The sequence below is a fragment of the Quercus robur genome, chromosome 12, assembly GCF_932294415.1.
Source record: "Quercus robur chromosome 12, dhQueRobu3.1, whole genome shotgun sequence".
NCBI classification, from domain to species: domain Eukaryota; kingdom Viridiplantae; phylum Streptophyta; class Magnoliopsida; order Fagales; family Fagaceae; genus Quercus; species Quercus robur.
In genome coordinates, this window is record NC_065545.1 from 4,134,056 (window position 1) to 4,161,889 (window position 27,834).

The following is a 27,834-nucleotide window of genomic DNA, read 5'->3' on the forward strand; positions in this document are numbered from 1 at the left end:
CCTTTTAGCTTTATACTCATGGGATTTGGCAAGTTTTTCACAAATTAAGAATATAAGTTTTGGTCTTGCAGGTACTGCTTCAGGATACCTGATGACTACCCATTGGCTTCAGCAGCTCCTTTGCTTTGTGCTGGAATCACCGTGTACAGTCCCATGATACGCCACAAGATGAACCAACCTGGTAAATCTCTGGGAGTGATTGGACTTGGAGGTCTTGGTCACATGGCAGTGAAGTTTGGGAAGGCGTTTGGGTTGAATGTGACTGTTCTCAGCACTAGCATATCCAAGAAAGAGGAAGCTCTAACTTTGCTTGGTGCAGACAAATTTGTGGTCTCATCTGACCAAGAGCAGATGAAGGTAGATTTACATAAAATTTCTTATAAAGATTTTTTTTTTTAATTTTATGAACAAGCTGAATTTATTGAAAAAAACACACGACAACAAGTCTTACAAGCGGCATGGCATGATTTTCCACATCAGTAGGCCCTAATTCAATATCCATTTCTGAATCTGTGGCCACTATTTAAGAAATTGAACCACAAGTAACAGTATCGTACCTTATTATCATTCCCACTCTGATTTTCCAATCCTGATTAGACAGCATTTGTTGCCCTGTTAACATTAGAAATATTGAAATTGTTTACCTATCTTTATGGATTGTTGTATTGATTGTTAGCATGCTATTTGCAGGACGAGGCTAAGTCATTAGACTTTATAATTGACACAGCAGCCGGTGATCACCCATTTGATCCATACATGTCACTGTTGAAAACTGGTGGCGTTCTAGCCCTAGTGGGATTCCCAAGTGAAGTCAAATTCCATCCTGCAAGCCTTAACATAGGTACTTTGACAACTTTTAGTTTTGAAGAGTTTAATGCAATTTTAAGAACTCTTTTAGTTGGGGATAGCTTTCTCAGCTTGAGTGTAATATTGAACAACATTTATTGATCTTTCGACAGGAATGAAAACCGTTTCTGGTAGCATTACAGGTGGTACAAAGTTGACACGAGAAATGATAGACTTCTGTGCTGCTCATAAAGTTTACCCAAACATAGAAATAATTCCAATTCACTATGCAAATGAAGCTCTTGAGAGGCTAATAAAAAGAGATGTGAGGTATCGGTTTGTGATTGATATTGAGAACTCCCTGAAATGATATTGCTAAAGACAAAAGAAAGTTCCTCTTCTCGATAGGTATGTTCATATATTAGGTACAGTGAAGGTATTGGATCAAATGTTGAAACTCAAAAGCATAAAGTTATTGGCTCTTCGTTGTTGGATGGTGAGCATTTACTTGTATAAAAGCGTCTGGTGTTGATCTTCTGCATCATGCAAGTGGTTAACTAGCTTGAAATAAGTGAATTGGTTGTTGAGTGGTATTGTGAGGAACGGTTTTACTTGCATACTAGCCTGAAATAAGTGAATGCATTGTTGAGCAATTTTATGAGGAGTGGTTTAATAAAAATCAAAAGTGTGAACCCTTTTGTATCATATTCCATTAGTCCTGTCACCTGTGCAGGTGCTTGTGGGAACAATGTTTTTTTTTTTTTTTTGGTTAAAGTAATATCATGTTGCGCCATCTTATCCGCCACATCATTAGCCATATAATTATTCTATTTCTTATTTAAATTTTATTCCAAAATTTTGTTGACAATATTAATTATATAAATAGATTGACTTTTTTTTTTTTGGTTGAGAAAGTAAATAGATTAACTTTACACATTCATCTTAGCAGTTTTAACTTTACATATAACTTTGTCTTTATGTATTCATCTACTTTAATTTAGATGTTTATAACTAAAAAATAAAATTAATGAATAAAAAAAAAATGTCTATACATATCTATCTATACTATATATAATATGGAAGTTTTGCAATAAATTTTACAATTCTCTTTTTCCACCATGTCATTAGCATCCTTTCTTTTTTCTTTTTCTTTTTTTTTTTTTTTACAATTTTTACTTTATTCAATCATTGTCTTCTTCATTCAATTTTTCATCTCCTCCAATCATTGTCTTTTTTAATTTTTCATTAGATTCATTTTTAAATTTTAAAAATTTCTTCATCTTTTTAAATTCTACCATTTCTAAATTTTTTTCAATCATTGTCTTTTTATATTTTCAACCTTTCATCTACTTCATCCCTTCCTCTTCCATCTTAATTTTCTTATAATTTTTTTTTTACTTCATTTCCACCTTTCTCCCCTATTCTTTCCAAGTTGTTCATGACAAAAAAAGTCAATACTCTCTCTCTCTCTCTCCAATTTTGTTACTATTTTGGTGGATTCTTTTATCATTTCAACCATTTTTTTTCCACTAATGGTGTTTTTTGGTAAATTTGTATCGACTTTTACACATATTTATGTTTTTTTGGTATTCTAATTCCCAATCACAAGTTCTTTTTCTTTATTCCATTGGTTTGATTTGATTTGGGTTAATAACTAATTGTTTTGCAAGTTTGAATTTGATTTTTTTTAGTAATCCATTTAGATGTTAAACTATGAAACTTTACTGAGTTTTTTTTTTTTTTTTTTTTTTTTTTTTGTTTTTAATCCTTTTGGTTGAACATATTTGTAGTTTTTGTAGAAAAAGTACTCTAAATAATTGTATTAAAAGTACCATATATTGCCACTTATTTAGACAAAAGTAAAGATTAGTCTAACAAAAATAATTGGATGAATCACATATTTTAGCTTTTGCAATTGTATTTTCATTATTATTATATAAGGATGCATATAGAAACTTAATTAGGACATTTTGCTAATAATTGTTTATTTGCAATCTTTTTTGGTGGGCAATTTTGCGGTTTCTGCAAAGAAAAATATTCTCTATAGATTATTAACAACAAATTGTTTTCCTAATCGGTCTAATTAATCATTTTTAAGCAATGATTGATATCACATTTTGTTTGCTTGCAAAGCATCTTCATGTGTATGCATGTTTTGATTCAATATATATTTATGAATGTATTAAGATTGTTGGGAAATTTAGACCTCGGTTGATAGAATTAACAAGTTTTAAACCCAAGTTGTTAATTAGATTTATTATGAATAAAACTTGTTAAAACAAATAAACATCAATATCATGTAGCAGAAAAATAAATAAGACAAGATATGATGACTCAGGAAAACCAATGAAACAAACTAGTTTCACAGTAAAAAATCTGGGGGGAAACCTTCCCGAAAAGCAATTTACTATAGTAAAGAGAAGTTTCAGATCTAATACAAAACTTTTGTCCCTAGACTCTACAATCCCTGTAGATGAACTCACAGCAGAAACCTTCTATCGCTTTAGAACTTCTGAACTCTTCAATATATGAACGCTACCCTTTTTGCATGGATTCCAGTACGTGACTAACCAATGATAGATGACTCCCAATATGTGACTAACTCACCAACTAGAAGAAGATGTTGGCTGCAAAGTTCTTCACTTCATCAACAATGAAGATCAAGAAGCACTTGGTTACCCATTCACATTTCCAATATTTTCTTCTCTGACATTTGTCGTCCAACACCTTGTCTAGAAGTCTTCTTGCATCCTTTGGCCTTCTTCGTTTAGAGCCAGGTATCTTCTCCATCTCGTCTTTAGGTTTTCCTTTAGTTTTTCAAAATGTCTGAAATCATAGTATCCTCGTCTAGCAACAGTGATAATAGGGAGATAGACAAGTACCATGATAGTACTAGTGATAGTTGTTTTAGTAGTAATAGTGACAGTAGAAGTAGTGGTAGTAGTAGTAGTAGTAGTAGTAGTAGTGGAGGAAATACTACGGACGAGTAGTATACATCTGGAGTTCCTGGGGTTCCTTTGGAAGTTCTTTAGGAAGAGCTTAGGACGAGGGTTGCTTCAAGATCACATGTTGGTACCTCCACCAGCGCTCCTTTGTCCACCACCAGATAAGGTAGAAACCGTCTATAGTTGTGCTGTAGGTGTCTCTTCTAAGACGGATGAAAGAAGACTTACCTCTCTTAGAAATTGGTACCAAATTCTAGACAAACTTAATCCTAGATTACCCGTCTGTGGCAAGTGGTGTTGTGATCCTCGTCCTAGAGTAGGTATTTATGAGGCCTACCTTTTGGGGGGACTTAGGTTGCCTCTCAATGCCTTTGCCAGATAATTACTTACTAGGTTAGGTTTAGGAATTTGCCTGCTTAACCCCAATGCATAGAGGCTTATCGTCTCTATGCAGGTTTTGTGGAGAGATGTGTTTGAGGGGGATCGTCCTCTTACTATGGACGAGTTCCTCTATTGCTACAAACCTTCTAAAATCAATCAGTCCTTGGGTTTTTATCAATTCTCAGCCAGGGGTACAGATTGTAGATTAATAAGGTCCCTTCTTTCGTCTGATAAGAACTGAAAGATGGAGTTCTTTGTCTCTAGTTTTTGGGCTGGAAACCCTGTTGAGGTAGGTAAGGACCTATTTCCCCCTTATACTGGAGAAATAGGGAACCTTTGTCCAAAAGGTATGCTTGTTTTCCACTCAATATTTTCTATTTTATTTTTTGTATTCGTCTAAACCTTTTTTTTTTTTTTAGCTGTCAGACGACCTTCCTTGAGTAGGTTTTATCTCCAACGTGTCCAGCAGGCTCATCTATTTGCTGATAGAAGCTTTCATTCCCTGGTCACTCTTCAGTGTCTTGTAACTTAGGGACTCGGACTTGAACCATCCCCTAAAGCTTTAGCCCACGAGCTTACCACCTGTAGACGTAATTTTTTACTTAGAAATTTTTTTTTCTTATTTGTTTTAACCAAGCTCTAATATTCTTTTTCTTTGCAGGGATAGCAACCATGAAAGAAAATAAGGGAAAGGGCTTAATGGACGAGGAGACCATGCCAAAGACCCAATCTCAGCCTCATCTTGCTACTGGAGACAAGAGAAAGATCTTGTCCAAGACGATTGACTTGAGAGACCTTCCTAGTCGTCGAGGTCATAAGAAGGTGAAACATGGGTTGCCCGAGTCTAGGGTCGTCAAGCCAGGTCCTGCTATCCCTCTTGCCTCCCAACAACCATCCATCCAAACTCATGACTTGGATTCATCTGTCCCTACTAGAGTCACTCTGTCTGTTATACCTACCTCGTCTTAGCCTTCCAGAAGAGTTCCCATGAACCTTCTTGAGAATGAGGATCTTGCTTGGGAAAGGTTTAAAAAGGTTGTGACCGATGAGGACATGGCTGTGTGTTATGACATGTCCTTGAAAGAATTTGAACACTCTGCTGTTGATGATCTCTTCAAGGTATGTTTTCATTATTTTTGTTCTCACTTCATCTTGTCATATTTCACATCTCTCGTCTAATCAATTTCTTCAATCAATTGCATATGTAGGCCATGTCAAAGTTCATAGCAGCATCCGACATGCTACAAAGATGGACCAGGAAAGGATCAGACTAGAGTCAAGGATTCGTGAGGTGCAGGTTGATTGCAGGGATAGAGCTAAGGTAGCAGCTAAGGCCATGGACGGTGTGAAGGAGTTGAAAAACCTCGTCAAAGAGCTTAAAGTAGATGCTGTCGAGAAGGATACCCGTCTTAACCATCTTCAAAAGAGGAACGACGAGCTTCATGTCCTTCTTGAGAAGGCCTAGGGAGATGCTATTAAGGATTTTAAAGCGTCCAGTGAGTTCACTGACCTTTTGGACAAGAACTATGCTGCTGGTTTTGAGGACTTCTACATGGACGCCATGGAACGCTTCCCTGATGTTGACTTTAGCCCTATCAAGCTCAATATTGGTGCTGCAAGCTCTCTCCTCCAGACGAGTTCTAAGGACATCAATGTTGAAGATAATGCCACAACTCAGCCTGCTCAAGAGGACCCTACCCCCGGAGAAAATCCTCCTCAATAAATGGATGTTGAAGCTCTTATCTCATAATAGTTTGTTTATTATTTGTTTTTTTTTTTTATGAGGTCCGCTGTTTTGGACCATTTAAATTTATCTAAGAACATTTAACTCGTCCATTTTTTAGACGAGCCTTGATACAATTGCCTTTTTAGGCTTAACTTTATATGGGTTTTTGGATGATGGTTGTCCACCCTTTTTTATTTATGAATGTTTTTATTCATATTGACATTGTTGATTTTAATTCCAGGTATTTTCTGTCTATATTTAGGACTTTTTTTTTGGAAAATATTTATATGTTTCCTCGTCCTTTGACTTATCTTTGGAATTCTACTTGGTTGTTCCCGTCCATTATTGGAATCATATAATTGGTTGGACATGTCATCCATGGAATGTCACATGCATGCTTTTCTTTTGTCTCTGATCCTCTTTGGACGAGTTTTATTGGGGAATTTGCTCTTTCCCTTGACCATTGTTTTTTATGACAATTTGCTTCCTTTTTTTTTTTTTTTTTAAGATAGCTTATGACAAGACATTCTCTACGTCCAGAGATTTTAATTGTCTGTCATTTTACTTGGATGTTGATTTTTCAAAATTATAAACACTCAAATTAGAAATTCAAGCTGATTTATATACAATATTTGTACACAGCATCATCCATGGACGTACAACATCTGTACATAGCATCGTCCATGGATACTAAGGACATAGTATATAGCATCATCCAAATTTCTTGTCCATGCTAATGCTTAGTCCTTTTTTAGGGAATTCAAATTACTTTATGTACAAAGGGACTTAGTTCATAACGACGTCCATAGCACATGCCAGTAGCTAGTGCTTTTTAAGGAATTCAAATACTTAAAAACATAACACACTGTTTTAAAACATAAATACTAAAAACATAATATAAACAAACTTCTTTAATCTCATCCATGCTGACCTTCCTGACGAGTTGTCTTCCCTTTACTAGTAGTACTTCCTCAAATGCTCTACATTCCATGGGTGCTCCAGCTTTCGTCCATCCAGGGCTTCCAAGTAGTATGATCCTCGCCTTTTGGAATTGATAACTCTGTATGGTCCTTCCCAATTAGGTCCCAGCTTTCTATGGGTAGGGTCCTTAGTGGCTAAGGATACCCTTTTTAGGACGAGGTCTCCAATGTTAAAGTGCCTTGGCTTTACCAACGCATCGTGGTACTTAGTCATCAGATTCTTGTAGCATGCCACCCTTTGTTTTGCATCCATCCTTACCTTGTCAATGAGATCAAGGTTTAGACGAACCTATTTTTCATTCTCCTCTTCTTTATAATGGGCCACCTTGTAGCTAGTTAATCCAACTTCTGCTGGTATCACTACATCACTTCCATAGGCTAGCTTAAAGGGAGTTTCACTAGTATGAGTCCTCACTGTTGTCCTATATGCCCAAAGGACACTAGGTAATTCATCTGACCATATCCCTTTTACCCCCTCAAGGCGAGTCTTGATGATCTTCGGTAAGGATCAGTTTGCAACTTTAGTTTGTTTGTTGGCCTGTAGGTAGGCAGGCAAGGAATTGTGATTCCTAATTCCTAACTGCTTACAGAATTCCCTAAAAGGTGTATTGTCAAACTGTCATCCATTGTCTGAAACAAGCACCCTCGAGATTCCGAAGCAACAAATGATATTCTTCCAAACGAAACTTCTAACATTCTGCTGAGTGATTTTCGCCAAGGGCTTTTCTTCCACCCATTTGGTGAAATAATCAATCCCTACCACTAAGAACTTCATTTGTCTCGTCCCCATGGAAAAGGGAGATGTCAAGTCTCCACTGGGCAAAAGGCCATGAAGCCACCATTGGGGTAAGATACTCTGATGGTCGTCTAGGGATGTTGCTATAGCATTGGCACTTATCACACACTTTTACATAAGCTTTGGCATCTGCTTGCATGGTCGGCTAGTAATATCCTGCACAGATTATCTTATGGACTAGTGATCTAGCCCTTGAATGATTTCCACAAGCTCTTTCATGGACGTCCCTCAAGACTTAATGAGACTCATCTAGAATCAAACACCTCAAGTATGACTGAGAAAAACCCCTTTTATACAACAACTCGTCCATGAGGACAAATTTCGCAGCCTGTATTCTTAGCTTCCTTGCTTCTTCTCTGTCGTCAGGTAGTACTCCGTCTTTGAGATAAGACACAATCGAGGTGGTCAAGTTAACAACCCCATCTATCTAATTCACTTTCATAACTTCTATGCTTGGAACATACTGGATTTTAACTTTTTCATCGACCATCTCATCCAAAGATGCCTTCTTGGCCAAGACGTCAGCTTCTATATTCTCCTCCCTTGGAATTTGCTGAAATTGGGCTGTTGTAAAGCCTTTCACACACTGCTTCACTTTTTCCAAGTACTTTTTTATTTGTTCTTCTCTAGCTTCACACATCCCATTTACTTGTCCTATCACCAGCTATGAATCTCCATCGATGAGGATCGATTTCGCCCCAAATGATTTGGCCAATTCCAAACCTTGAAGTAAGGCTTCATATTCAGCTTCGTTATTGGTTGTTTGGAATTGCAGATGGACGGCGTACTCCAAATGATCTCCTTCTAGTGTTTGTAAAATGATCACAATTCCTCCTGCATGCTGTGTGGACGATCCATCAACATGGACAACACACTGTTTTGCCCCCTGGTCTCCATCTTGCTGATTACTAGCAGGATTAAATTCAGCAATGAAATCTGCAAGGACTTGCGCTTTTATTGCTTCTCTTGGTTTATACCTCACATCAAATTCACTAAGTTCCACTACCCACTAGATTAACCGTCCAACAGCTTCCAATTTATTCATAACTTTCTTCAACAGATGATTTGTAAAGATGTTGATTACATGAGCTTGGAAGTAAGGTCTGAGCTTCCTTGCTGCTGTGACTAGTGAAAATGCTAACTTCTCCATTGGTGGATACCGTCCTTCAGCTCCTCTCAAAGCTTTGCTAGTGTAGTAAACGAGCTTCTGTACCTTTCCTCCTCCCTAATCAAGGTTGAGTTTATTGCATAGGGGGATATTGTTAGGTAAAGATACAATTCTTCTCCTAGTTTAGATGAGCTCAGCAGCGGGGTTGAGGTAAGATAAGTCTTCAAATCTTCAAAGACTCGTTAACACTCATCCGTCCACTTGAATGCCTTCCTTAATATTCTAAAAAACGGTAAATACTTGTCAGTGGCTTTGAAAACAAACCTGTTAAAGGCCGCCACTCGTCTAATGAAGCTCTAGACGTCTTTAATGTTCTTTGGGGGCTCCATGTTCAGAATTGCTTGGATCTTATCATGGTTTGCCTCAATGCCACTTTGTGAAACCATAAAACCAAAGAATTTCACTGATGCAACTCCGAAAGCACATTTGCTTGGGTTCAGCTTCATCTTGTATCGCCTAAGTGTATCAAAGGTCTCTTAAAGGTCATCTAGATGCTGCTTCTCCTCTACACTCTTCACCAACATGTCATCCACGTATAGTTCAACGTTTCGCCCAATTTGTGGACGAAACATATGGTTGACTAACCTCTGATAAGTGGCTCCCGCATTTTTCAACCCCAACGGCATGACTTTATAACAGAACAAACCTTGCCTTGTGATGAAAGATGTTTTCTCCTGGTCCGCCTCGTCCATCTTGATCTGGTTGTACCCCAAGAACGTGTCCATAAAACTCAACAGTTGATGTCCAGCTGTTGAGTCTACCAACTGATCAATATGTGGAAAAGGATAACTATCTTTGGGGCATGCTTTGTTTAAATCTGTGAAATCTACACACATTCTCCATTTGCCATTAGCCTTCTTAACCATCACTACATTAGCTAACCAGTCAGGGTAGTAGACTTCGCGAATGAATTCCGTAGTGATTAACTTTTGAACTTCTTCTTTGATGGCATTGTCTCGTTCTGGGGCAAACACTCTCTTTTTCTAATGAACAAGTTTGTAAGACGAGGACACATTTAGACAATGGGTGATCAAGCCTAGATCTATCCCAGGCATGTCTTCATGGCTCCAAGCGAAAACGTATGTGTTTCGTCTAAGGAACTTCACAAGATCTTGCTTCGTCTCTTCCCTTATACTTGTCCCAATTCTAGTGAATTTCTCCGGGTTAGCCTCTTCTAAAGGCACCTCTTCTAACACTTCAATTGGTTCAGCTAGCACTCTCCTCTCCTAAATGGTCATTGTTTGCATTTGCTCGCCATGGCAAGCATCACTAAGTAACACTCTCTAGCAGTTAACTGATCTCTTTGTACTTCTCCAATGCCATACTCTGTTGGGAACTTCACAGACAGGTGGTAAATGGATGTTGCGACTCTCCAACTGTTCAGAGTTGGTCATCCAATGATGGCATTATATGAAGTAGGGCTGTCCAAGGACCCGCCGAAACCGACCCACCCGCCGCCGCCGACCGAACCCGATCCGCCGCCGACCGAACCGACTGCTCCGGCGGTCGGCGACGGATTTCATTCTCCAAAATCCGAGATCAACGGGTCGGAGATCGGATCTCCACTTCTCAAATCCGAGAAACCCGATCCGACCGATTCATCATATTTCCGGCGAGTTTTGAGATTTTTTTGGGTAGATCCGGCGAGTTTTGAGTTTTCTTTGGGAATATTTAAGCTAGATCCGGCGAGATTTCGCTAGATCTAGCCAAGATTTTGCCGAAAATGGCCAAGATCTCGCTGGATTTGGCGAGATATGGCTGGATTCCTACCGTTATTCAAAATTTCCTCGCCGGATTCTGCCGTTTTTCATATTTTCTTGGCCGGATTCTCGCCGTTTTCCAAATAATCAACCCCGACCGAGACCCGACCACTTTCCGGCAAGAACCGTCCGATCCGATCCGATTTTCTGACCGGTCGGCGGCGGGTCTGAGAAATTGGAACCCGACTTGGTCGGGTCGGTCGCGGGTTGGGCACAAACCCGACCCGGACCGACCCGTGGACACCCCTAATATGAAGATGAATAATCCACAACAAGGAAATTCACTTCCTTATTGATTTGTCTTGGATAAGAGTCGGCCACAACTGGTAGGGAAATTGTACCCAATGATAGAACCTTCATTCCTCCAAATCCGATTAATGGCACATTCACTGGATGAAGTAACTCCTTGTTAATCCTCATTTGCTGAAAGGCTGGATAATAAAGGATGTCTGCTAAACTCCCATTGTCTACGTTACCTTTCTGGTCATATAATTTGCAATCGTCAAAGTGATGACAATCGCATCGTCATGAGGATGGTGCAATCGTCTGGCATCCTTGTCCGTGAAAATAATATCTGGCTCGTCTTCTCTGATCATCCTTGGTGGTCATCTGAACAGTTGAACATTTTAGACGACCCACAAATAAGTCTTCCTAGTTTTGGATGAGCTTCCTGTAGACATGCCCCCTATAATCATCTTTATTTCTCTAAATGGTGGATGTACTAGTTCCTCTATTTTGCCTTTCCTTGGTTGTCTCTCGTCCTTATGATCTCATCAAAGAAAATTTTTCAATTTTCCTTGTTTGATAAGAACTTCAATCTGTTGCTTCAAGTCATAACATTCATCTGTATCATGCCCATGATCGTGATGAAAGCAACAATACTTGCTTTTGTTCCTCTTACTAGGATCTCCCTTCATTCTTTCTGGCCATTTCAAAGATGGATCATCCTTTATCTGCATCAACACCTAATCAAGCGAAGTGTTCAGAGGAGTGTAGTTGGAATATCGTCCTGAGGACGACCCTGCCTTCTTGTTATCCTGATCTCTTTTCTCCCCCACTTTGGCTTCATTTGGACGAGGACCTTGCTCCGAGTGGTGTACATAACTGTTCTCTAGCTGTTCACCTTCTTCTTGGCAATAATGGCATCCTCTGCGTTCATGAAGCTTTGGGCTGGGTGTATCAACTCAGCCATCATCTGTGGCTTATGATTATATAGCTTATGAATGAATAAGTCTAAACTAACTCCGTTGTAGAAGGCTGCCAAGAGAATTTTATTGTCCATCTCATCTACCAACAAGGCTCTCTGTTGAAACGGCTTATAAATGAGCGAAAACTCTCATTCTCTCCCTGCTCTATGCTCAATAGACTGGACGAGGAATGCTTCTGCCTTTGTCCACCTACAAAGTTGTTGATGAATAGTTTGCTTAACTCCTAGAACAAAGTTATGGTATTTGGTGGTAACTTTCCAAACCACACTCTAGTCGGTCCCTTCAAGGTTGTAGGAAAGGCCCTACACATAATTTCATCTAGAACATCTTGTAGATGCATGGTTGTTTTGAACGTGGCAATGTGATCACAAGGGTTGTGTGTCCTGTCGTATGAGTCTAGGGTGGGCATTTTGAACTTGAAAGGCAAGGGATGGCTGGTGATGGACGTAGTGAAGGGAGAATCTGTTCTGTGGACGAGGTCATCCACATGGTTAACTCTTCTCATGGATCCTTCTTTTCCTCCATAGCTCTTTTCATCTGGTCCATTTCTCTCTCCAAATGTGGTACCCTACGAGTGACAGTACCCCTAGACTGGTCTCCTTTAGCATTGTTCTCAACACCTTCACATCCCAAGTTCTGGCCTCATTCTCCACCACGTTGTTTACGTTGCCTGTTAACTTCCCTAGTTAACTCTTGGTTTTGTTGTGTCAGTTCTGCCATCGCTACTGCCATGGACTGTAACTGTTGCTGAACGGTCATAGGGGGTGGTGGTGCGCGATTTGGGTGACTGGAGGCGTTTCCACTCTCCTGGTGCCCTAGACTAGTAGCCATTGACCTAGTTCGAACCATGTAGCCTTTTTGTCTTGGAAAACAGAAAAGTTAATAGTTAGAAACTTTTCTTATCTTATTCCCCACAGATTGCACCAACTGATGAAGTACGAAAACCAGTAGGTTGAAATACTTCGGGCTATGGTAATGGCTGTGTATCCTGAAAAGAAAGAAAGCACTGTCAAAGGTGACCGGTGTGACCCGGCCAAGGACCCTCCAACGGTTAAGTCAATTTTCTCTCTATGACACAAGGAAAGAAAATAGTGAATGGTTAGAACTTACCTTGGGTGAATGGAATTTTCTTCTTTTATAGAGAGTTAGACGTGAGTCTACTTGTTTGGATCCACCACCATCATGGATAATGTTGGTGGTTGACAAAGAAAATGGGTTACATGGGGCATTGTATGTGGAATTTCTTCCACGTATCATGCAATGTGTCATATTTTGCTCATGTGAATCTAATGGAGGATTTTCCACAAAATTCACTAAGTATGATTCACTTGTCGATATACATGTCGTCTGTAGATACACTCGTCTATGGAAAGCTTCCTTCATTGCATGACTTGGTTGTTCATGGACGAGCACCATTATGTCTTTTGTTCTTGGACGAGCTGATGTAACTTCTTCAGTGTTTTGGACAAGGACACAATGACGAATAACACTTGGTGCTCATCCTCATCAAAAATTAAATAAATTAATAAAATATTAGACTAGGATTGACCACAACTAAAAACAAATAGTATTGTGAAGATATTGTCACATTTTATTTCTAAACTTTTTAAATTAGTGCTATTTTTCTTTAGAAAAAAAAATAGTGCTATTGACAAAATATTTTCATAACAATTTCATAATAAAGTTTACGCAATAAATTGTTATTGGTTCTCATCTGGACCTATTACTGACATTATTTTTTTATCTACCATTAACAACTTGTCATATAGACTTTTTATTGTGAAATTTTTGTAAAATGTGTCCATAACTTGCATTAAGAGAGGTAATTAAAACAAAGAATTCTCTTATATATATAAATATATATATATATATATATTACTCAAATATATATATATATATATATATTTTGTCCTTTTTGGTAATTTCAAACTCAAACCGCCACTTTTATTAGTGTTAACTAAAACTCAGTTTTTTCAAAAATCACTTTTTGACAGTTTTTACCAAATACTCTACTTTTTTAAAAAGCACAATTTTACTGCACTTTTTAAACCCACCACTTTTTAAAAAAACATAGTTTGAAAAAGTTGAACTAAACTCATCCAAGTCTACTCCCACAACAATTTCCATAACTTTAGTTACAACTTGCCTACGTAATGAGTTGTAAGTGACAAGAAAAAAAAAATGGTAGATCTATGGGAGCTAACAATTTCACTACTCACAAGTCGTCTCATAAACAAATTATGGCAAAATTGTAGAAATGATTATAGCACTAGACTCACTCATCCGTAGGCTTTCTCTCAGTTTTTGCCTTCTAAGTTTAGTTGATTTCAGAGATTGGACAATGCAGTAGCACATGAAACTGCCAAATTCTCTCTAATCTCCTTTCAGTCTTTTATTTCAATAATGGTAATCTCCCTCTTGTTATTGAGTCTATTTGTAAGGTGGATTACCTTTCTTGTCCTCTTTAGGTTTAATTTTATTGCAGATTATCAAAAAGACTCACTCCTGTGGCAGGGGCAAGATCATATATATTTTTAATGAAAAATATTAAAAAATGCTTTAAGAGTATTGATTTAAAAATTATTTTTAGAATCTTCTAAAAAAAAGAACTATTTTTAGAAATATTTTATGAAAAAAATGATAAAACAAATAATTTTTTAATAACTTTTTATATTTCTTATAAAAGTTGTGTTAAAATTTTTTTGATACGGTTTATTAGCTAGAAAAAATTGATTTAGAGCATTCACAATAAAGCATCTAAAAAATTTAGTTTTTAGTAACTCAAAACACTACTTTATTTATTTTAACAACTCATTTTACTATACACTCTACAGCAAAGGTTTTATATTAATATTCAACACATTAAAATAATATAAATAACACAATAAAATAATATATCTAACATAATAACCAACTACCACCATCTATATATTAAAATATTTTTTTAAGCTAAAAGTCAGATACTTTTTATTTTTAGCTTCTTTGTTGTAGAAGCGGTTTTAAAGGGATTGGTTGATTGACTTTTTAGTCAATCAACCAATCCATGTTAACGTTATCCTTATTTATTAAAGTCAATCAACCAATCCATGTTAACGTTATCCTTATTTATTACGTATGCAATGATGTACTTTGTATTTGTATGGAAACTGTAGAACTGATAGATTTTGGCAACAGTGCTGAATCTGATTGGTGGGAAATTGACTTAAGCAACATTATCCCTATTTATTACGTATGCAATGATTTATCCTTCATTCTATTTATTACGTATGCAATGATATACTTTGTATTTGTATGGAAATTATAGAGCTGATAGATTTTGGCAACATTGCTGAATCTGATTGGTGGGACTGGGATGGCCACCTAGATGCTTTGCCTTAAATAGCTCGAGAAGGTCATTGCCTACGCCAGTGTTGGGTCAGGTGGCCATTTCTTTCTGCTACCTACCGCTTCAAATTATAAATTATTTTACTATTTAACTTTTTTTTTTATTATTTATAAACTTCATTATACTTTTTAATACTATTCATAAATCTTATTGTACTATTTTTCAGTAAAATAAGTAAATTCCAAACAAATCCTAAAAAGAAGGGATTTACTAATGTGTGCTTAGGGTATTTATTAGTAAACCATTTTAGAAAAATTTTATGAAAAAACGAAAAAGCAATTAGTTGTTTTGACAGCTTTTTCAATTCTCCATAAAAAATTTTCCAAAATTGATGGTTAACTAGACCCAAGAAAGAATTAGGGCCCATTTGGTAAGAGACTTCTAGTAACGCTGTTTAAGTATTGTGAAAATACGTGTGGGTTTAAAAGTATTGTGAAAATACATGTTATGATATTTAAACACTAAAAATTATTGGTTAAACATCAGTACCAAACAAACCCTTAATAACGTGAATTTAGTACTTTAAATTATTGTCAAAACGTAATAAATAATTTGACTGATTGGTTTATATTTTGGATCATGTTAACGGATATCCCTAGTATAATTGTTAATGAATTATTTTAAGAAAGTCTTTAAACCACTTTTATGAAAAATTAAAAAAACTGTCAAAATATTAATTTTTTTTTTAATAATAACTTTCTTAAAATGGTTCACTAACAAATATCTTTAAAGTATTCAATAACTTGTCTCTTTTATTTTTAGAGGTAGGGTTTTAAGAAATCTCAAACTTTTTATTCAATGACAAATGAGTTTATCAATTGAGTTGAGCTAATTGAACTGAATTGATTGGTTATTTGTTGAAGGAAATTGTATTATATTAATGGGTTCTTTCTTAATTTATACAAGGTGGATTGGTAAATGGGTTACTGAACTAATGATCGAATGTAGGCGGGTGCAAGATAAAGTTAGTGGCAGCACCAAGATTTCTTTTTAGGGGGTCAATAATGTGGAGCTAGGAATTTGTTGGTGGGGAATAGGCGAGTAAAAAATAAGATGAACAATTTTTTTTTGTTTAGTTTGTTTTTCTATATATATAACTTCCACGTTATATACAATACAACTATATTGTACAATAATCTAAAAAGTTATTAACAGTTTAAAGATCGTTAAGAGAACAATCATTGGACGCATAAACAAATAGAATTAAAATACTAATCATATATATTTAACAAATTAATAATAACTTATTATATTTATAAGTTATATCAATTGAATAAAAAAATATAGAATAAATAAGAAGAGTGTTGATACCCATTTTTTCGACACATTTTCTACAAGCCCGATTCAACCAAGCCCGACTTCCTTGAGGACTCAATTTATGTATTACATTTTATTTTTATTCTTTTAAGCATAGCCCAAGCCCATGTGACTTATTGGGGGAAATTGAGAAAGTGTGGTTTGAAGGGTATGGGTGGGTTCCTTTCAGACCTTTTACATGAGCCTAACACATACATGCTACCAAGTGGGCAAGGGATACTAGTAGCACCTTAGGCTCATGGAAGAGGTCTTGTACCCAAAATTTCCATCCCAAAATAGCTTTTATGCTCTGGGTAACTATGGCCCAACTTTTTTGTTATACCATTTTTTGCCTAAAACACATAGCTGACCGTAAGTGGCTGGCCTAGTCTATTGCGACAACCAAATGCAATCTCCAAGGACCTACCATGTCTAGGATACATTAGCCCATGAATTTAGGCTACTTTATTTCCCAAATTATGCAAAAAACAAGGCATCCCTCTTACCCAATTAAATCAAATCTAACCATAACTTCTTTGATTCATACCTCAGGGCTCAAAGCCTCTTCTATTGACCAAAAACAGTCATTTAGAGCATCCCAAGTTCAATACATAAGGCCTCAATCAGATTCAAAATCAACTAACCACGTTCTACCCACATACCTGAAACTTCAGAGCAAAAACTCATTCAGCCAGTCAACAATCTCACAATTCTGAAGCTTGGAGGTGGAAATATGGGTACAGGAGAACCTTCCCTCTCTTCCTCACAACCTCTCTCAATTTACTCTTCTCGCTAACTGTGGGTCGAAGTTTCAGACCTATTGAACCACGTTTTCCCTATAAAGCTAAAACTTGAGAGCAAAAACCCACTAAGCCAGGAAACATTCTCAAAATTCTGAACCTTAGGGGTGGAAATATGGGTACAGGGGAACCTTCTCTCTCTTCCTCACAACCTCTCTCAATTTTCTCTTCTCGGTAACTGTGGGTCGAAGTTTCAAACCTGTTATGTTTTTATACTTTTTCTACACTTTTGTTATTAGCATTTTGATTTCTCTCATGTTAAAGCACCATTAGCCTTTGTTTTCTATACATTGTGAATTTTGAGCTAGATTCTCCACAAATAAACACTTCTAAAGAACCCAAGGGGAGATTTGGGCCGTTCTCGCATTTTTGGCCCTTGTCTCAAAAACATCCCCGACAAAGAGTAACACACTTAGGAGTAGGGTTGAGAGTATTGAATTACCGATTGTCCCAAGAGCTTAATTAAACTAATGAGATATGATAAATTTAATCATTTAACCACATACTTCTAACAAAGAGTAAGCGTGAAACTAAAAAAAATAATACTCTAGGAATAAATATTTGCTTTTGAAGTGAATGGTTAAAACTCGGTCACTCTCTTTGAATTGGAGTAAGCAGTAAAATATTTCTTGGACTTAGAAATGTGTAGAGCACTTATCAAACTACTTGATTGGACATAGAGAAAAACTAAGAAAACATAAAAACTAAGTTGAGCACTTATCAAACTACTTGATTGGACATAGAGAAAAACTAAGAAAACATAAAAACTAAGGATCATATTCAAACTTATTTCAATTGAGCTTAACAAAAAATTTAAGGTAAGAGTGTTCAAAATCTTTATTGTAGAGATAAAACAAAAAAAATAAAAATAAAAATCAATATATATATAAAAGCAGAGATCTTATGTGAGAGAGCATCAAGTTCTGCCAAATGACACATTCATTGAGCCTCTCTCATTTACATAGTTTTCAGAACCGGACCGGACCGGGAGATCGGACCGTGAAAACCGGGAACTGGGATGAAAATCGATTTTTTAAGCATAAAGAACCGGATTTTTTGTTAATTCCGTAAACTGCTAAAACCGGGGTTGGACCGCACAAACCAGTGAGAATCGTGCGGTCCAACCCCTTAGCAATTTTTAAAATTTTTTTTTTTTTTTTTTTAAAAAAACAACTTAACACAATTTTATTCTACTTAATTAAATTATCCATCTCTTACAAGGAATAAAAAAAATTATAATTAAAATCCTTCAAAGATATTCAACTTTATTTCAAAAATTAATCATAAATTTTAATGTTTTCGTGGTTATTATTTTATTTTATTAACTTTCTTATTTAATTATTAAATATATGCTTGAAAATCATTAAATTTCCCTCACATATAGAGATATATTGTCAATTTTGCTAGTTTTATATATTTAATATCTATATTTAGGCTTTAATTAATTATTAAATTAATTATGACGCCATCACTGTTCGACCCCGATTCGACCTCGATTCAACCTCAAAAACCTTGAACCTCTCCCTTTTACGGTTCAATGAACGGTCCGGGTCTGAAAACCTTGCTCATTTAAGCTTCCACCTCATCAAATTTTACATTTATGTAAAAAATTTAGTTTGTTAAATGTGTCAATGAAGTGAATACACATTAATTATCTATAAGTATGCAATATATATATAAGAATTTTATATGGTTTAAAAAAATTATATAAGAAAGAAAAAACATCACTTGAGAGACCATGCGATTCTGTCATGTGGCGCTTTGTAAGAGTAATTTTTCATTTAGCTTTACACCTCAACTTCTTTACATATTTTGGATTATTATAAAATTCTATTAATAGGATATCACTATTTTCACTTAGTGTTTAACTTACCACTATCATACTTCAACAACATAAACGTAACATCATAAATTTTAGATGACATTTTCATAAGCCAACTAAACATTACATGAAATTACAAAATTTTTAGGCTAACTCCAAGCCAATGTAGAAACAAAAATTATGATTAAAAATTTCAGCAAAAAAAAAAAAAATGATTAAACAAACAATCAACTTATTATACCCCCTTTTTTTTGAGAAGATATTACACCACATAATAACTAATTTCTAATTTATGTAACTTTTTCTCTATAATTTAAATTCTCCATCCCCTTAATTTTGTATTATATCATTAATTTAACAAAAATCTCTTCATATTATCGCAACATTACTTCATGTTATTACTTTAAATATTTTGGATATTCTATATAAGTTTTTCACGTAACAGCTTAAAGCATTATCTGTGCATCACACGGGACCATGGCTAGTTTATTTTAATGCCTCAAAAGATATGAGCTAAGATGTAAATGACAGTTCTTGCCATTTGCTTACTAATTACTTCCCCCCACCCCCCTTAAATTCACTAATAAGTAATTACCTCTTTAATAAAAATGACATTTTATAGATTAATTGAATAATAGAATAGTTCTTCTACAAACACAATTTTTAGTCTTTTACTATAACTTGCTAAAGTGGCCGAGACTTTCTCATAATAAAAAGGTATAAGTCCACCTAACCAAATATTATGATAATATTATTGGAATTACAAAGGATTTTTTTTAATAAAAGAAATTACAAAGTATTGTATGTTCTTTTTAAAATTTAAGCCTTAAAGAATTTCTTAATAAAGCGGTTTCAAATTTGTATTCATATATGAGTCTGAATTTGATAAAGATGGGGTGTAAAATCCATGTTTTACACCATTCAATAAGAGATTGTCACATCGGTTATTTACTTAAAACTCAATACATCATATCACACATAATAATATCTCAATAAAAGCACAGTTAAGTTAAATTTTCAAATGGGTATTATAATTGATTGAGTGTGGTTATGCCTATTTTTTAATATGTAATATGATGATGTGACATGTTAAGATTCGAGGGGGTAAAACTTAGGTTTTACACCGCATCCTTAAAATCCCTCTCAAAAAAAAAAAAAAAATGCCATTCTTAATTATTTATTAAGAGTTTCTTGAATGTCATTTTAAAAGGGAAAATTTCCTTGACTTTTCTAAGGTTTATATATATATATATATATATATATTTTTTAGTATACTCATCTTTCCTCTAATTTGGAATAGGACACTTCATTTTTTTTTTTAAAGTAAACAATTTACACTAAGTCACTAACCTGTCTTGTATAATTAAAAAGAGACATTAAAAAATCTTGAATTTCTTATTTTATCCTCCTACTTAAACTATTATTCACACCTCCTATAATAAGAAATTTGAGATTTTTTAAAACTCTTTTTTTTTGGGGGGAATTTATAAACCATTTTTCCAGCCATCTAAGGCAGGTCAATGTATATAGTTTACCGTAAAAGAGGTGAGTATAATTATAGAAAATCGTAGAAGTGGAATGCAATTTTCCCCATTTTTAAATGAATTTATAAATATTTCTTTTCTCCACCTTTTTTTTTTTTTTAAGAAACAAACACACACACACAAGGGAGAGGGAAAGGGGATCTAACACAAAGGCACACCACAACTCCACTCAAAAGCCATGGTAACTTTTAAGGGAGGGTGGGGTAAGTTATACTACACACAATACTCTCTTAAGCAATGTGGAACAATTACCCTTTTTTTTTTTTTTTTTTATAGAAACAAACACACACACGCACAAGGGAGAGGGAAAGAGGTTCTAACATAAAAACACACCACAACTTCACTCAAAAACCATAATAACTTTTAAGAGAGGATAGGACAAGTTATAATCTTTTCTCCACCTAATTGGCATTAAGTATATTAAATTAATAGCCCCAATTAATACTAAGTAAAAGTATACCAAAGCAAAGATAGCGGGAACAAATGACAAGGACCGGCCTCAAAAAAAAAATAAAAGAAAGAGACTAGGACCAAATCAAATCAAAGGCTCTTTGGTAGGTAGTCCTAATCAAAACTTAAAGAGAACAAAATCATAAATTCATGGATTCTATCTAATAGGTCACTTGATCTGCAGGTTATGACTTATGAGCCAAAGCATTTAGTGTTAGTTTGGATAGCGCTAAAAACGTTTTTTAGCTCGTTTGAGATTTCTATCACAAGTCCTCTCTCTCTTTCTTATTGTTTTGATTTAATTTTTGTTTGAGCTAATACTCAGTTAAAAAAGTTTAGTTGTATTCTAGATATTCTAGAGGAGAAAATTCTAAAAAGAAAATGAAGTTGTTGAAAACAATAGCATAATCCAAAATCTAAAACTAAAGACCTAAATTAGGAAAATATAACGCACTATAACATAATTTAAAAGAATATGAACCACCTAAAAATTGGATAAATATCAATCAAATACAACCAAAAATAATAGAATGATATATTTGTATTTGAAGAGATATTGAGATGAAAAATAATTTTAGAAATTATTTAATTTTTGAGAAGTACTATGTCTATAACGTTTTCACAAGTCATAGTTGGTAAGTTGTTATCGGTTTTAATTAAAACCTACACTAAAATTATTTTTTTGCCAAACAATAATAATCAATAACAATTTACAACGTATGATTTGTTATGAAAGTGTTGTGAAATTATTTTCGACATAACATTTCTCTTAATTTTTTGGTAGAACAAATTATTTTCAACAAATTTAGGAAAACAAATTATATTTATATCAAAATTATAAAATAATTATCTATTCTCATGCATTGCATGGATCTACAAGTAGTTACTGTTAATCACAAAAACTTAAAACTATTAATGAATGAAAACCATTACCATAATGGATATAGCCTCCGTTAACGCGTTTCCCAGCGGAAGCGTTTTTTTGTATGGGTCCTGTGCACTGTTTACGAGACCCACAAGTACGAAATTCAGCAACTTTTTTTTAAAAACTGTATCTCACAATACTATTTATATATTTAGAAATTATTTTACTATAGTATTTTCAGTTTTCAGTAATAAACAGTATTCAAACGAACCCATAATGTCCGAACATGGATGTGAATGCATGGAGAAAGCATAGCCTTAAAACATCTAGTTGTACCTTGATCAAAAAAAGAAAAAAAATTTCTAGTTGTACCAAAGGTCTTGGGCCCAGTATGGGCTCTCACCTTTGGAGAAATGGGCAAAGTGTCATAATCATTTATTAATATAAGGAGAAAGTTAACTGATGTCGAGCATAAATATTTTTAGAAACTTTTCGTGAAGAAGAAAAAATATAGTTTTTATTTTATTTATTTATTTTTTTATATTTTTTTATATTTTTCATGAAAATTGTATCAAATTTTTTTTAAAATAGTCCATTAATAAATTCTATTAACAGGGCCCTTAGATAATATAATTATGTATTATATTAATTTGAAGACCAGTGTGTTTATTATTACCGACACTCATCCACACAGTTTGTACACACGTCAGTCGTCACAAAACAACAAAACTTGACTTGAAGTCATGTGGATAACCTTCATTTGTATACTGTATGTAAGAGCATTAGCATCAACGAATTCTAATTCTACTCTATTTTACCATTTCAAAAAGTCACTTTATCATTATACTATCCCATTTTACAATACCTCCAACATCCCAAAACTCTATTTTTATTAAAATATTATTTTTTAATCTTTCTTTATTATTTTTTTCTAACCGTAACTTTTGGTTTTCCTGGGCTTTTCCAAACCCATCACCACACACACACACACACAAACACAAACCATCAAACCTTAAACAGAGCCACACACACACAATCCATCAAACCAGTTGGAGCCAATGATCAACCCAGAAAAACCCAGCGGAACAAAAACCCAGAAAAACCCAAGCCACCACTACCCACTGCTCACCAAAATCCCACCAGAACAAAAACCCATATTATAAAAATAAATAATAAAAAATAAAAAAACCATCGAAAACCCAGAAGAACCAACCAACCATGCGGTGACCCACGCCGTGACCCACGCTGATCTCCACCAAACCCATCACCGTGACCCACGCCGATCTCGCCATGACCTCGCCGGACCCAAACACTGGCGATCTCCGACGACCAACAACCCACTTCAGCCACTTCAGCCACAACCCAAACACCGGACCCAACCACGACCCACAACCCACTTCAACCATACCCACCTCTTCCTTTAAGAACCGGTCACAGCAAAAAAAAAAAAAAAAAAAAAAAAAAAAAAAAAAAAAACAATCACCACAGTGAAGAGAGGAGAGAGCAGATGAGAAAGAGAGAAGGAGGAGAGAGAAGAGAACAGAGAAAATGAGAGAGAGCAGAGAGAAAAAATTTGCTGTATTGCAAAAAATTTTGCTGTAGCAGTATTGCAAAAAAATTTGCAATACCTACCTTTAGCATTCCCTAATGCGATATGTTTTGGCCCTTGAAATGCCAAATACACCTTAGATATGGCATTAGCATTCCCCAATGCTAATGCTCTAAGCTGAATCTGATTGGTGGGACAACCACCTGGAAGGTTTACCTTCAAAGTTCAAGGATGTCACTGCCTACGTCAATGTGCCCTTACCTGCGCTACCAGTGGAGGTGATTATTATCATAATGCAATAAACAATATGATTGATTTGTTCTTTGTTTAATAAAATGGTAATATAGTGATGGTTCTTTTTGTTAATTTATAGGTGGACTAGTAAATGGATTACTGAACTAATGATCGAATGTAGTCGGGTGTAAGGTAAAGAGCTGTGGAATCATTTTGTCTACCTACAAATAGGAGACTAATAAGAGGTTGATTTCATTGGGTTACTAAACTATCAAACCTGTTTAGTTAGTCTTACTTGGATTGATCTTTGAACTTTGAAGTATATTCTCTTTCTCTTTCATGTAAGTCAACACAAACTTAGTAGCAATTCATGTATTTCAATCAGTGATCTGCTAGTCATTACCACTTTTTTTTTTTTTTTTTGAATACAGTTCAGGCTATGATTTGAATAGGTTCAGGCTATGATTTGAAGTGATATATGGTGCCAATATTCAGTGTGTTACATGTCTTATAAGATGATATTTGATTCCTTTATGGTAAATTACATATTTTTTTACGTTCTTAATACACGTGTCAAATTTTGTGTCAAACAGATATTATTTATTATATAATTTATAAATTTATATTTTATGATCTATAAACTTATATTTTATGCACAATTTCAAACTACAAAAACATGCAATTTAAACAATTTATTGATGACATAGTTATTAATCTTTAATTTTCTAAAAATTTTGCAAGCATGAAGAATGTAAGAAAAATATGTAATCTAATGGTGAATTTATCAAAATTCACCTCCAATAAAAAGATATTAGGCAAAATTATAATATTATACATTTATACCACAGATAATTTTGTAGCTAAACTCTATCATTGTATTAATGGCTTCTTTCTTAATTTTATACAGGGTGGATTGGTAAATGGGTTACTGAACTAATGATCGAATGTAGTCAAGATAAAGTTCTGTGAAATCATCTTGTCTACCGATTTATAGGAGACTTTTACGATAGTTTGAATCCGCGTACATAGTGATACTATCAAACCTATTAAAAGTTGTCTTACTTTGTTTGGATCTTTGGACTGGAGTAATATTCTCTTTCTCTCTCTGGTAAGCCAACACAAACTGAATAGCAATTCATTTGTTTCAATCTGAAATCTGTTACAGACAGTACCTTTTTATGATATATATATAGAGTATACACAGCCTTTGGCACGCACTTAATTTTGTTCTCTCTTTTGAAGTAAATATAAGTTGCCAATATTCACAGTTTTGTCTTATGCTAGATAGTCAATTTCTTGATTTTATTATAAGCTGATATTTGATTGCGTTATGGTAAACCAGTGAAAAATGAGCTCCTTGAGTGCAAATGAAGATTGCCTTGGATGGGCAGCAAGAGATGCATCTGGCGTTTTATCACCTTACAGCTTCAACCGCAGGTATATATATAAGAAGCCTCTATGTTTACACATAGTTTATTAAGGAAAAGTTTGGTTGTCCATGAATTTGAACACTGACATTCTTTGTTTTAAGTTTTAACATACAAATCCATCATCCTGAAGGGGGCTATAAAAAAAAATAAAACGGAATTGAAGCCATTTATGTAACATAGTCAGCTCTACTTCCATGAAATGTCCTCACTTCAAATTACTTTTGATGATGGGCACGTAAATCTTGAATTGCCAACTCAAAATATTGGATTTGTCCATGAAAAAGTGCTTGGAAATTGAGTGGAGGCATCAAATTTTATTGAGCGACCAAACAGGCCTCAAGTGTTTGTTCTCATTCAACTTTTCTTGAATAATTTATTTTGGGGGTTCTAAAGTCAACATTTCTTGATTTATCTATGCACTGGGTATTAGCAAAATCATTGAACCTACTCTTTTGTCAAATTTCAAATAGGTGATGTCATTTTTTAAGAAAAAGAACAGAATTTCTACTTGGATTTCAAATGTTGTTTTCCATATCATTAGTTGACAATAATGATCCTATGCCTGAGTTCTTATATGATTTTGAGAACCCTGATTAATAATGTTTGAATTTGCATTGCTTGATTGTTATATGCTGTTTGTTCTGGTCAAGAATTAACTTGGGAAAATTTTCTGATCAGGGCCGTAAGGAGTGATGATGTTTCAATAAAAATTACACACTGTGGAGTTTGTTATGCTGATGTAGCTTGGACCAGGAATGAACATGGGAATTCAAAGTATCCTTTGGTGCCTGGGTAAGTGGACAAACTGTGTATACTATGCGAAGTTTTAGATTTTTATGAACTGATATAAATTTAATATTTGCACACCAGACATGAGATTGTTGGCATTGTGCAAGAGGTCGGTTCTAATGTTAACCGCTTCAAAGTTGGTGACCACGTTGGAGTAGGAGCTTATGTCAATTCATGTAGAGATTGTGAGTATTGCAACGATGAAGAAGAAGTTAATTGTGAAAAAGGACCAGTTGGAACCTTTAATGGGGTGGATGATGATGGTACTATTACAAAAGGAGGATATTCCTGCTATATTGTTGTTCATGATAGGTAAGTATTCTTTGATGCTACTGTATTCTCTTTCTTCATTTTCCTATAGATGCAAAATTCACTATTACATACTAATATGAAACACCCCCCCCCCCCCCCCCAACCATCACCCAAAAACAAAACCATGGTTTCAATAAATGTTTCTGCTGAATTTGATAATTTGATGTGATAATTGTGATCTTTTAGCTTTTTTTTTTTTTTTTGACTGAAGAAGGTAGGTGATCTTTTAGCTTTATACTCATGGGATTTGGTAAGTTTTTCACGAATTAAGAATATTAGTTTTGGTCTTGCAGGTACTGCTTCAGGATACCTGATGACTATCCATTGGCTTCAGCAGCTCCTTTGCTTTGTGCTGGAATCACCGTGTACAGTCCCATGATACGCCACAAGATGAACCAACCTGGTAAATCTCTGGGAGTGATTGGACTTGGAGGTCTTGGTCACATGGCAGTGAAGTTTGGGAAGGCGTTTGGGTTGAATGTGACTGTTCTCAGCACTAGCATATCCAAGAAAGAGGAAGCTCTAACTTTGCTTGGTGCAGACAAATTTGTGGTCTCATCTGACCAAGAGCAGATGAAGGTAGATTTACAGAAAATTTCTTATAAAGATTTTTTAATTTTATGAACAAGCTGAATTTATTGAAAAAAAAAAAAAACACACGAAAACAAGTCTTACAAGTGGCATGGCTTGATTTTCAACATCAGTAGGCCCTAATTCAATATCCATTTCTGAATCTTGGCCATTATTTAAGAAATTGAACCATGAGGAACAGTATCGTACCTTATCATTATTCTCACTCTGATTTTCCAATCCTGATTATAGAGCATTTGTTGCCCTGTTAACATTAGCAATATTGAAATTGTTTACCTATCTTTATGGATTGTTGTATTGATTGTTAGCATGCTATTTACAGGCCGAGGCTAAGTCATTAGACTTTATAATTGACACTGCAGCTGGTGATCACCCATTTGATCCATACATGTCACTGTTGAAAACTGGTGGTGTTCTGGTCCTAGTGGCGTTCCCAAGTGAAGTCAAATTCCATCCTGCAAGCCTTAACATAGGTACTTTGAAAACTATCAGTTTTGAAGAGTTTAATGCAATTTTAAGAACTCTTTTAGTTGGTGATAGCTTTCTAGGCTTGAGTGTAATATTGAACAACATTCATTGATCTTTTGACAGGAATGAAAACCGTTTCTGGTAGCCTTACAGGTGGTACAAAGTTGATACGAGAAATGATAGACTTCTGTAGTGCTCATAAAATTTACCCAAACATAGAAGTAATTCCAATTCACTATGCAAATGAAGCTCTTGAGAGGCTAATAAAGAGAGACGTGAGGTATCGGTTTGTGATCGATATTGAGAACTCCCTGAAATGATACTACTAAAGGCACAAGGAAAATTCCTCTTCTCGATATTTATGTTATATTTTAGGTACATTGAAGGTATTGGATCAAATGTTGAAACTCTGACAGGTTGTTGAGTGGTATTGTGAGGAATGGTTTTACATGCATACTAGCCTGAAATAAGTGAATGGATTGTTGAGCAATATTGTGAGGAATGGTTTAATAAAAATGAGAGGTGTGAACTTTTAAATTATGAACCCTT

The 27,834-nt window shown here is 35.0% G+C and overlaps 3 protein-coding genes and 1 long non-coding RNA gene across 10 annotated transcripts in view; 3 read left to right on the forward strand and 1 right to left on the reverse strand.

The window, feature by feature from the left end:
- Positions 1-1,491, forward strand: part of LOC126708878 (probable cinnamyl alcohol dehydrogenase 1) — a 38,855-nt gene extending 37,364 nt beyond the window's left edge. For all 6 annotated transcript variants that reach the window (XM_050408871.1, XM_050408869.1, XM_050408867.1 and 3 more), the window contains exons 5-7: positions 72-357; positions 691-841; positions 960-1,491. In XM_050408871.1, coding sequence (XP_050264828.1) covers positions 72-357; positions 691-841; positions 960-1,156 — 634 coding nt within the window. In that variant the 3' untranslated portion in view covers positions 1,157-1,491. The remainder of the gene's footprint in view (positions 1-71; positions 358-690; positions 842-959) is intronic.
- LOC126708877 (probable cinnamyl alcohol dehydrogenase 1) overlaps positions 1-27,829 on the forward strand; it is a 35,846-nt gene extending 8,017 nt beyond the window's left edge. Inside the window, exon 8 of the transcript XR_007649283.1 lies at positions 27,661-27,829. The gene's annotated coding sequence lies outside the window, so the exon portion shown is untranslated. The remainder of the gene's footprint in view (positions 1-27,660) is intronic.
- Positions 153-27,153, reverse strand: LOC126708882 (uncharacterized). The gene is made up of 2 exons (XR_007649284.1): positions 27,094-27,153; positions 153-644 (listed from the first exon to the last, which is right to left on the reverse strand). It is a non-coding gene; the product is annotated as an uncharacterized LOC126708882 (long non-coding RNA).
- Positions 23,895-27,829, forward strand: LOC126708879 (probable cinnamyl alcohol dehydrogenase 1). Of its 2 annotated transcripts, none has more exons than XM_050408873.1 (8): positions 23,895-24,036; positions 24,603-24,803; positions 25,038-25,132; positions 25,804-25,917; positions 25,996-26,226; positions 26,520-26,805; positions 27,140-27,290; positions 27,409-27,829. In XM_050408873.1, the coding sequence occupies exons 3-8, from the start codon at positions 25,044-25,046 to the stop codon at positions 27,603-27,605; spliced, it is 1,068 nt and encodes a 355-aa protein (XP_050264830.1). In that variant the 5' UTR covers positions 23,895-24,036; positions 24,603-24,803; positions 25,038-25,043; the 3' UTR covers positions 27,606-27,829. The 2 variants fall into 2 exon arrangements, with proteins under 2 accessions (XP_050264830.1, XP_050264831.1); XM_050408874.1 differs by lacking the exon at positions 23,895-24,036 and adding an exon at positions 24,127-24,231.
- Positions 27,830-27,834: the final 5 nt, after the last annotated feature.

What these genes read in the sequence shown, in the direction of transcription:
- LOC126708879 (XM_050408873.1), top strand. Translation starts at nt 25,044, where the DNA reads ATGAGCTCCTTGAGTGCAAATGAAGATTGCCTTGGATGGGCAGCAAGA. An exon ending in AAGTATCCTTTGGTGCCTGG is followed by an intron (nt 25,918 to 25,995) that starts GTAAGTGGACAA and finishes TTTGCACACCAG; the next exon opens with ACATGAGATTGTTGGCATTG. An exon ending in TCCTGCAAGCCTTAACATAG is followed by an intron (nt 27,291 to 27,408) that starts GTACTTTGAAAA and finishes ATCTTTTGACAG; the next exon opens with GAATGAAAACCGTTTCTGGT.